Source organism: Orycteropus afer, unplaced genomic scaffold (assembly GCF_000298275.1).
Source record: "Orycteropus afer afer isolate SDZICR_OR568_19922 unplaced genomic scaffold, OryAfe1.0 scaffold00064, whole genome shotgun sequence".
Lineage (NCBI taxonomy): Eukaryota > Metazoa > Chordata > Mammalia > Tubulidentata > Orycteropodidae > Orycteropus > Orycteropus afer.
Window position 1 is genome coordinate 2,700,350 of NW_006921651.1, and position 11,592 is coordinate 2,711,941.

At 41.5% G+C, this 11,592-nt stretch overlaps 1 protein-coding gene across 1 annotated transcript in view; it reads left to right on the forward strand.

The window, feature by feature from the left end:
* Nucleotides 1–11,592, forward strand: part of STN1 (STN1 subunit of CST complex) — a 63,723-nt gene that overhangs the window by 7,369 nt on the left and 44,762 nt on the right. Inside the window, exon 3 of the mRNA XM_042780835.1 lies at nucleotides 2,357–2,422. Within this exon, the coding sequence (XP_042636769.1) occupies nucleotides 2,357–2,422 (66 nt within the window). The remainder of the gene's footprint in view (nucleotides 1–2,356; nucleotides 2,423–11,592) is intronic.

Sequence of the window (11,592 nt, forward strand, 5' to 3'; positions counted from 1 at the left end):
GAGTGTTCTATAAATTCTAGAGATAAGTCCCTTGTCAGATATGTTATTACCAAATATTTTTTCCCAATCTGTAGGTTCTCTTTTGCATAGTCCAGTTTCTTGGATTATTTGCTCAGCATACATGTTGAATAAATATAGTGAAAGGATACAGCCCTGGTGCACACCTTTCCTGATTAAAAGCGTGCAGTATCTCCTTGTGCTCTTTGAAGGGAACTGCTTCTTGGTCTATGTGCAGGTTCCTAATGAATACAATTAAATGTTCTGGAATTCCTGTTCTTTGCAATGTTATCCATAATTTGTTATGATCCACACTTTCCAGTGCCTCTGTGCAGTCACTAAAACACAGGTAAACACCTTTCTGGGATTCTCTGCTTTCAGTCCAGATCGATATGACATCAGCGACGGTATCCTTCATTTCACGCCCTCTCCTGAATCCAACTGGAATTTCTGGCAGTTCCCTGTTGATGTAGTGCAGCGACCGATTTTTAAATATTTTCAGCAAAGTTTTACTTGTGTGTGATATCAGTGATATTGTTCAGTAATTTGCACGTTCTTTTGGATCACGTTTCTTTGGAATAAGCACAATATGGGTGGGTATCTTCCAGTTGGTTGACCAGGTAGCTGTCTTCCAAATTCGTCGGCACAGGTGAATGAGTACTTCCAGTGTTCTATTTGTTTGTTGAAACATCTTGGTTGGTATTCCATCAATTCCTGGAACCCTGTTTTTTGCCTTCCGTGCGGTTTGGACATCTTCCTTCAATACCATTGGTTCTTTCTTGATCATATGCTACCTCCTGAAATGAACCGCTGACCTTCTGCTTAGCAGGCAAATGCCTTACCTACTATGCCATCAGAGCTCCTTTCGATAGGCTTCTTAGGACATTGTACTAGTAAACTGACCATCTTTTCACATGCTTATTGACCATGTTTATGTTTTACATGAATGGCATATTCTTTGCCAGATTTTTTGTGGGTTTGATACTTTTCTTATTAAAATGTAAGAACTCTTTATATATTAAGACACTTACTATTATTTGGAAAGTTGCTGTGTCATTTTATTTTTTTGGTAATCATATATATCAGGTTTTTTTTTTTTTTAATGATTTCTGACATTCAGGTCCTGGTTAAAGAGGTCTCTCACCACTAACTATAAGCCCCAGGTTAAATAGTGTTCACCCATATTTTCTTCTTAATATTATATTGAAAAGAATAAAACCCAACTAGAATTTATTTTGGGAGCTCTGGTAGTGTAGTGCCTAAGGCACTTAACTGCTAACCAGAAGGCTGGCGGTTCAAACCCACCAGCCACTCCTCAGAAGGAAGATGGGGCAATCTACTTCCGTAGTGATACTGCCTCGGAACCCAAGGGAGCGATCACTATGAGTAGGGTCCAACTCAACAGCACATAACAACAACAACAACAGAATTTATTTTGTTATGAAGGTGATTCTGGGCTTCTGCATTCAACACAGATACTATTACCTCCATGGTTTAATTGAACAGTTAAAATATTTTACCTTAAGGTTTTGCTATACTACGTATACTTTTATAAGTCTGGTTATTTTTTTAAAAAATCATCAGGCCCACTGACCCCATGCTGGCAATCTCTGCTCTGAGTTTATCAGAAATTAGGCAAAGAGAAAACACTTATCATCTCATAGCATAGCATAAATTTCTAAATTCTCTCTAAAGTCCCAAAACCAAGTACAATAGGAATTATTTGTTTTTGCACTAGGCATAAAATAAGCCAGATCAGTATTGTTTTTATGGCTCCGATATAATTATTTCTGTTATGAAAATCTGTGACATGCTTTGCTTTATTGGTATCCCTTGCAGTTGTAAGGACTGGGCAGAAGCTCTTTCATGAAGAAAAGCCCAGGCCCAAAAGCTTGGAATGCTGTGTCTGGGTGAGTTAGCAAGCCAGTGAGAGAGCAAATGGTGACAGAAGGCTACACTGTAAGTGCCTGTGCCTCTCACCACAGACCACAGACCATGTGATGCTGTCTTGTTCCAGGGCAAGAGAGAAAGGCTGGCTTCATATGTCGGTAGTCATTGAGATTAAGGACACCATTTTTTGGAGAGACAGATAGACAGGAATCATTAGTACTCTTGAGGTAGGGAAAGTGAAATGTTGAATACATTACCTTGAATTCATGTTTAACATTGACATGTGAAGACAATCAGTTTGCATTGGTGTATGGTGAGAGATTATTCCTAAAGGCAGAAGGAGCATTTGATATGAATCTGGCCTACCAGGCTGTTGAAAACTGTGCTCTTTTAGTATGGTAAATGCAGTGACCACATGCTAGTTCACTAGCAAGGCCAAATCTCCTACCTTTTCATGCTTTTCTTGCAGTGGATGATAGCACTGGAGTTATAAACTGCATCTGCTGGAAAAAGAGCAGTATGAAGTCTTCATCAGGTAAGTAATTTTATTTGCTAGGATTCTTGACTTCTTAGCTCTCAGGGAATATTACTCAAGTTAGCTCATCAGAAGAGCTGTAGGGCTAAAATGTTCACATTTGCCCACATGTAATGTAATTCATTACATTTGTCCAGTGTAATGAATTACATTGATCTTCTTGAAGCATTGGACCCAGAGCTATGGCTACTCAGAAAACTGACTCCGTGATGGAAGAGCTACTTGTTTTTTTCTTCCATCTCTTTGGAGCTCATTTCTTTCTAAGCCTATGGGAATGTAAATAGCATGCCGGGAGGTTGCAGTCATTCATTTTCACCATGTCAGTTATTACGTAAGTCAATATATTTTAAGCTAATTGCCAGTCAGGTCAGAATCCCCTTCCTCTTAGCATAGCAAAGATGATTTTGAGGACTTCTGCATGGTTGCCACTAATGTATATGCTGGCGTAAACCAGGCTTTCTGCAATCTCTAATATGTTCAAACAAATATATCAGGAATTCTAAGCTCGATGAGAAAGTAAAATAGTTTTCCTTTGAAAGTTAGCCATTAGGTAATAAAAACTGAGCATTGACTATAACTGAAAAGGCATTTTGTATCACTTGACTACATATTAATAGTTCTTAGATTCCTTTTTAAGAAGCCCTGGTGGCACAAGCATGGTTCAAACCACCAGACGCTCTGTGGAAGGAAGGTGGGGCGGTCTACTTCCTTAAAGCTGTACCACCTTGGAAACCCAATGGGGTCGCTGTGAATCGGAATCACCTCAGTGGCACTGAGTTTGGGTTTTTTGGTTACTGGCCCAAACGGAAGTGCTCAGCTGCTAACCAGAAAGTTGGCAGTTTGTGTTCACCATGAGTTCTGTGGGAGAAAGACCTGGAGTTCTGCTTCCATAGAGGTTACAGCCAAGAAGGGAGAGCCCTACCATGTCACATGGGGTCACTGTGAGTCAGAATTGACTTGACTACACCCAAAACAGTTCCTATTTAAGTTGCCTACGGTCATAGTATTAAAGAAAATATCATGTAATATTGGCTGTAGAGAAGCTACAGAAACTGAGACCTTCTTTGTTTCTGTTCTCAAATGTGTATAGTATGGTATCATACATGCTGGGATCATTCAATAAATGTAGCTCATGCTAGTACCTAATATCTAGTATCTATCTTCTTGTGTTGTACATGGTGACAGTGTCTAACACTTGGAGTAGTGTCTTTATTCCTTTTTGCCACTGCAGAAGGAAATGTCAAAATGGCAGTTTCCTGTTTTGACTACTGACTGATGTAATGTTGGTTTGTTTAATATTCCCACATATTTACATTTAGAATTTGGCCATAGTTTCACATAACTTTGATTTTTCTGTTTTCTAATTTGAGAACATTTAAATCAATGGCACTCATTTGCCTGGGAAGCTTTGTAATTAAACAAAATTAAGAGGACATCAAGTTTTGTGCAAAAGTCTCATCAAAATCAAAACCAAACCCATTGCTATTGAGTCGATTTTGACTCATAGTGATCCTATAGGACAGAGTAGAACTGCCCCATAGAGTTTCCAAGGCTGTAAATCTTCATGGAACTAGATTGCCTCATTTTTTCTCCCATGGAGCAGCTGGTAGGTTTGAACTGCTGACTTTTTGGTTAGCAGCTGAATGCCTTAACCACTGCACCCCCAGAGCTCCTTCAAAATATCTCATAGGTAAGATATAAACCTATTAGATAATCAGAGATAGGAATTTTCATCTGTGTATCCAAAACTCAAAAAACCAAACTCACTGCCGTCAAGTCGGATCCCACTCATAGTGACCCCTCCTTAGGTTTCTGACACAGTATCACTACAGAAGTAGATTGTCCAATCTTCTTTCCGAGGAGTGGCTGGTGGGTTTGAACCACCAGCCTTTTGGTTAGCAGTCAAATGCCTTAGGCACTATGCTACCAGAACATCTGTGCATAGGGTATTAAAATAATTTGCAGATTTATGGTTGTTATATCGTTAAAATCTTTAATCAGAAGGTATAGTTTGGGGAATGATCAATAAACTTTTCTTATGTAAAAGGACAGATAGTAAATATTTTCAGTTTTTTGGGCTGTGAGTTCTGGTGGCATAGTGCCTAAGGTATGCTGATTTATGCTAATTGTATCCAGATCCTTAGGTATTGGTTTCTGGATACACAGAGTTCTATAGGCTTCATAAGGTACTGTTTCCCTTGGTATAGTAGACGGGTTTAGATTAATGCCTCTGTTAACAACAACAACAACAGTACAAAGTCATGGTTATCAAAACTATAGGCGCTTTGGTGGCACTCCTCAGAAGGAAGTTTGGACAATCTACTTCCATAGTGATATCATCTCGGAAACCCAAGGAGGGGGTCGCTGTGAGTCGGGTCCAACTGCAAGACTCCACACGGTGTGTTTGGTTTGGTTTGGTTAGTCTTTATCTCAACTATTCAGCTGTGCCATTGAAGCACAAAAGCAGCCACAGACAATACGTAAACAAATGAGCATGACTTTGTTCCGATAAAACTTTATTTACCTTGTACCCGAAGAAATAGATAGATGGTGCTTGGCTACCACTACCAACTGTTCTGATCAGGGCCATGATAGATGGACACTGATAGACTGGGAGAAAAATGTGAAACAGACCTCAAATCATTAAGTCCAGACTTATTGGACCAGTTGAGACTAGAGAACTCCCTAAGACTAGTGCCCTGAGATGTTCTTTAAACATTAAACAGACACTATCCCCTGAGATCACCTTTTAGCAAAGTAACATATTGGTATACAAATAATGGATATTATCTGTGAATACCAAATAACACCAAACTCACTGCCATCAAGTCTGATGGCAACCTCTCCTTGGGTTTCTAAGGCAATATCACTACTGAAGCAGATTGCCCAACCTTCCTTTTGAGGAGTGGCTGGTGGGTTTGAACCGCCAGCCTTCTGGTTAGCAGTCAAATGCCTTAGGCACTATGCCACCGGAGCTCCGTGAGTACAGTGTTCCATTAACAAACCTTTCTGAGATGTGGTGCAGTGAGTAACTTGGTAAGGCTTTTCTAGCCATAGTCTTTGTAACTCCCGCCTGATTACTGGGTGGGACCATGCAAAGAACTCTGATGTTCAGAATGGTTAGTTTTGTCACTCTGCCAGACTTAAAACGAGCCTTCCTAGAGGCAGAAAGGGGGGAATCTCACTGCCATCAAGAGAGAAGAGCTAGAGGTGAAGTGGAGTGTGTCCTCGGACCTGAGATCCCGGCGCTGGACCTGGTTAGTTGAGAGACAGATGTCTGGCTGAGAGACAGTGGAGCTAAGAGGCAGGAGACGGAGCTGCAGGCTTTCCAGCCAAAGAAGCGAGAAAGATGTGTGCCCTTGGGCAGGAGTCTTGCTGGTGGAGTGGGGTTCAAGTAGGTGTACCTGTCAGCAGAGCTAAAAAAGCTTTGTAACACTTGCCCAAGCAGAGCAGAGGCCAGGCTGAGAGACCAAGGGCCAGAGAAGCAAGCCTGAGGACATGGCAGAGGGGAGACTGTCCTGATAGAAGAATTGTATTCTGAGTGTGTTCCTGAACCTGAACTGTAACCTCTTACTTCCCTGTAAACCCCATAATCGTGAGTGTTGTCGGTGAGTTCTGTGTGGCCATTGCAATGAATTATTGAACCCAGCAGAGAAGTGTATTGAGTGCCATGGGGAGGAAGGCTGGGGTCAGGGTTAGTAAAAAGGTTGGAGGGTGGCACTATGTCTGGCATCATAAGAATAAGCCTTGGGCTATTGATGGTGACTCTGTTTCTTCCTCCTGAGATCATGAGATCAGAGATCAAAAGATGCCACTTCCATGCCCTTTTAGCAGTTGGTCTCAGAAGCAGGGTTTGTTGCAATGGCTCCAGACTCATGGAAGTATGGAACTTTGTAAGAGAAAGAGAATGGGAAGATAATCAAGGTGAAGAGATGAAACTGGAATGTTTTAAAAAGAATTATGTGGTTTGGATTGTGTTTATCTGAATGTACTATGGATGTACTAAGTAAGAGAACTCTTACGTAGCTGTATGTTAGAAATGATTATTGGTTGTGAATAACAGAGAGCCTGTGAGTCAGCCTTCAGCCAATATTTGATTGGATATGTTAAAAGGGGAAATAGAATTTGCCCAGGAGAAACATAGGCCTTTGTTTCAAGCCCTAAGTGTGGAGTTTAGGAGGTTTAGGTAGAAACCTTGAGCCCCACCCAGAACCTTCTGATTCAGGAAATTTGCATTTGAAAAGACGTGGAAACCCACCCAGATCTCTTAGGAGAGCAGAAGATTTGTGTTTGAGGGAAGGACCTGCAGAGAAAGATGTGATTGGCTTTTTAAATTTCAAGGTTTGGCTTTGAGTGCATCCAGGCAGGAAAGTCAGGGTCCAGGAGAGAAACCCCTTCCAGGGCTGGAAGTTAAAGGGACCTGGCGAGTAGTAGGCTTGCATGCTGCTTGTTTGTGACCACCTCGGTCTACTTGATGAGTGGAAGTGGGGGAATTGCAGCAATGAAGAAATGGGCTGAGTGTAGTATTCTTTGACGTGGCCCATGAGAGGAATGGCTGGCTGGTCTGAAGTAAAAGTTGTGTGGACTCCTGAGCCTATGAGTGTTGAACTAGCCCTTGAGTGCTAGAGATGAGAGAGAGAAAGTGCTGGCTGGTCTGAAGTGAAGGGAGGAGTGTGGCTTCTAAACTTGCAGCTGGTACCCATGACCTAGCTGGGATGACTGTTGTTGTTGTTATTTGCCGTCGAGTCCCGACTCATAGCGACCCCTCCTTGGGTTTCCGAGGCAGTATCACTACGGAAGTAGGATTGCCCAACCTTCCTTCCGAGGAGTGGCTGGTGGGTTTGAACCGCCAGCTTTCTGGTAGCAGTCAAGCTAGCTGGGATGACTAGGGCTGAGCTAACCAGAACCCGACCAAATGAAGAGGAAATGTTTGACACTGAGGTGTTAAATTACTGCAATTTGAAGGCTTGCTCTGGACTGGAGTTTGCTTATTTATAGATGCAGATGCTCAAAGTTCTAAGTGGAACAGAAGATTCTTCAGAGAAAAGAACATGGAAAAGAACATACTTGTCTCCTTAGAGTGCTGGTTTGATGGGGATGGGCAGATTGAAAATTGGCTATTTAAAATGGGAGATAAAGGCATGAAGTGGCTGGCTTATGCTCTTTCATGGGTGTGCTTATTAATATTAAACTGATTATGAAGGAGTTGTTAATTTTTGAAGTCTGAAAGCGACAATGGCTAGAAAAGCCAGAGGATGGCCTGTAGTGCAGTGAATTACTTGGTATGGCTTTTGTAGCCATGATCTTTGTAACTCCCACCAGATTACTGGGTGGGACCATGCAAATAAAATGTGTAGAACTCTGATGTTGGGATTGGTTAGTTTTGTCATTCTACCAGGCTTAAAATGAGCCTGGCTATACACAGAAAGGGGGAATCTCACTGTCATCAAGAAAGAAGAGTTGGAGGTGAAGTAGAGTGTGTCCTTGGACCCGAGATCCCTGCGCTGGACCTCCTTGGCAGAGACACCTGCTGAGTGAGCGCAGTAGAAGCAAGAGGCACGAGAAAGTGCAACGGCCTTGCAGGCCCATGGAGTAAGAAAAAGGAATGCCTTTGGGCAGGAGGCCCTCTGGCAGAGTGGGGTGCAGATAGGTGTACCTAGCAGCAGAGCTAAAAGAGCTCTGTAACACTTGCCCAAACAGGGCAGAGGCAAGGCCAAGAGGCCAATGGCCAGAGAGGTGTGCCTGAGTGTACAGCAGAGGGGAGGTTGTCCTGAGTGAAAAATTATATCCTGAGAGCATTCCTGAACCTGACTTGTAATGTGTTACTTCCCTAATAGACCCTAGAATCGTAAGTGTTGTCTGTGAGTTCTGAGTGACCATTGCAATGAGTTACCTGACCCAGCAGAGAAGTAGTGAGTGCTGTGGCGGGAGTGATGGCTGGTGTCAGAGTTGGTAAAAAGGCTGGAGGAGGGTGGTGTCATGTCTGGCTTCATGAATAAGCCTCGGGCTGCTGATGGTGATTCTGTCTCCCTCTTGTGAAGTTAGAGGAGGTCAGATGATGCCCCTCCACGTCCTTGTGGCATGAGACAAAAGGCCAGCGTTATTCCAAAGCAAAGATGAGAAGTAATCAGGCAGGGAAAGTAGAGTATTAGAAACGGAACAACCCAAACATAATTAAAGAGAATGTTGACTCGTTGTGAAAAATGTAAACAATGTCACTGAATAATTTGTGTAGAAATTGTCAAATGGAACCTAATTTGCTATGTAAACTTTCACCAAAAACACAGTAAAATATTACTTAAAAATTTTGTATTTACTAAAACAGGCTATAGGCCACCTTGACCCATGGAGTACAATTTACTGCTGATCCCTGTTTTAGACATTGTTTTAATTTTCAAAATTCACTTACTGAAAGAACTCTCATCATGAATATTATAAAATTCATATACTTGGTAATTTTTTAGATAAATGAAGCAACTCTTGATTAGTGAGAGTGAGAATATCATTAAGTAAATGGATAGTTGAACAATCCAATGGGTAACCTTAATTGGAATTTATTTTGAGAATTTAAAGGGAACTAAGAGTTCAAGCAGCCACTCCTCGGAAGGAAGATGGGGCAGTCTACTTCCATAATGATACTGCCTCAGAAACCCAAGGAGGGGTCGCTATGAGTCGGGTCCGACTTGATAGCACATAACAACAACAACAAGAGTTCAAGCAGAGAGCCTAAAGATGATTCTCCTCATGTTATATATGAAGTTATGTTTTAAATTGTTCCCAGCTAGCCCATTTTCTCCTCTTAATTTACTTGCCCTCAATTTAAAAACTTTCCATTGAAAAGTAGCCAATGAAGACTAATTTAAAAAATAAAATTTAGTCTGAGTCAAAATCATGTTCCAGTCAGTTAAAGAATAAGAATATAACATTAACTCATAACTGTCATGTTGAATGTACTGCTTGGAGTCAGCTTTAAGAGCGAGGTTAAGGAAGCTTGGCCCTTAATGTTAGAATTTTAGAGGGGTTTATCTGTCAGGGTGGAATAGGGTATTTAAAAGGAAATCATGTCAGGCTTTAGCCATCTAGTTATGCTCATTAAATTACACAGCATGAGTCCTTCTTTCAGCAGCTTGGCTCACCCCGGAAATGAAAGCTGGGCTTGTTTTTCTCAGACTAGCTGTCACTCTGATAATTTCAGTGGGGATATATGAAGCATTTATTAACACCTACAATTTCTGAACAATGACAATGAAATTGAAACTTACAAATATCTTTAAAATTCAGTCAAGAAGTAGAAGAGGACTTAGGAATAGAAACAGAGATGGAATAGACTTTGTTGTTTTTTAAAAATACTTAGTGTGATAGTTAAGGCTGTGACCAGCTTGGCTGAGCCTGGTTTTGAGTGGCTGGGCAGCTGGATGTAGTTATTCTCCATGAGAATAACTGAGATTGTAATCACCATGGTGGAATCTGCTATGAGCAGCTAATGTAGCTCTTCAGTACATATTAAGAAACTTTGGGAAAGGTCTCTAGCTCTTTGGCACATGGTAGATCCTGCATTTGGCCAAGTCTTCATCTCTAGATCCTGGACTTGAGCCAGTAGCCTGCCATGTTCCCTGTCCGTCTTGGGCTTGTTCCTGGACTTGAACCGGTGGCCTGCCATGTTTGCCTAACAATCTTGAGATTGTGCCATTTTACTTGCTGACTTTGGGTGTGTCAGCCTCAGCAGCCAGCAGCTGTGAGTTAGGAGATGCCTCTAGCTCCAGTGGGCCTGGAATAAGAGGCAGAGCTGAAGCCCAATGTCAAGGAGCCTTTGCCCAGCTCATAGACCTAGCACTATGAATGTGGACTTCTCACCTCTTAAACTGTTAGGGAATAAATTCCTGTTTGTTAAACCAGCCGCTTGTGGCATTTCTGCTATAGCAGCACTAGAGAATTGAGAGAACTAGTTAAGCAAAACTATTGTTTGGTTTTAACAAGATTTTAAGGGGTATTTTTGGTTTAAGGTTTAAAGTTTATCTCAGGACAATAGTTTTGGGGGTTCATCCAGCCTCCATGGGTTCAGAAAGTCGATTCCATGTGAATTTGAAATTCTGTTTTGTATTTTCTCTCTTTTAATCGGGATTCTTCTGTAGAGTCTTTCATGAAAGCATTCATTGATGGTTGTGGGGCACCATCTAGTTCTTCTGGTCTCACGGCAAAGGAGGCAATTGTTCGTGGAGGCATTTAGCCACACATACCATATTCTCCTCCTATTTCTGACGCTCCACCTTCCTCCATTTCTGCAGGAGAGTAGAGACCATTTCTTGTACTTTTAAGATCCCAGGAGCTATGCAGTAAACTAGGAGATAAAACAGAAGCACTAAACACAGTATTAGGTCAATTAGCTGGGATGTCCCATGAAACCATGACCTTAAAACTCCAAACTAAGGAACCAAATCCCACGAGGTATTTGATTGTACGTAAGCTGTTTCCGCAGCTGCTTTGTTGTTGTTGTAAATGTATCTGTCACACAGGGAGTAGACTTTGAAAGCATATTTCTTTTTTTTTTTTTTAATTGTGATTTGGGTGAAGATTTACAGAGCAAATTCACTTTCCATACAGCAGTTCACATACACTTTGCCTCATACCACAGTTTGCCACAATGCAACAGCTCCTCCCACTTCCTCCCCATAGTTACCTCTTCCCTGTATCTGTCCCTCCATGCCCTCCTGCCCCCTGAGCTGTCTCCCGGTGCATAAGCAGCCCTTCTTTCTCCCATGATTATTCTCTCCAAGGAGTGTAGCTACCTTAGGTAAATGTTCAACTCATATGCCTGTCTTTTTAAAGTATATTTCTTAAGATAGTGAAAGAAAAGCCATGAACTGGGAGAAAATATTTGCAAAACATATCTGATAAAGGACTTGTATCCAGGATATATAAAGAAATCTTAAAACTCAACAACAAGAAAACAAACAATCTAATTTTTTAAAACAGGCAAAATATCTAAATAGACACCTCATCAAAGATGATACACTAATGGAAAATAAACATTGGAAAAGATACTCAGCATCGTATGTTATCATGTGGGTTTGAACTGCCAGCCTTCTGGTTAGCAGTCAAATGCCTTAGGCACTATGCCACCAGAGCTCCTTATATGTTATTTGTTGTTGTTGTTGTTGTTGTTATTTGCC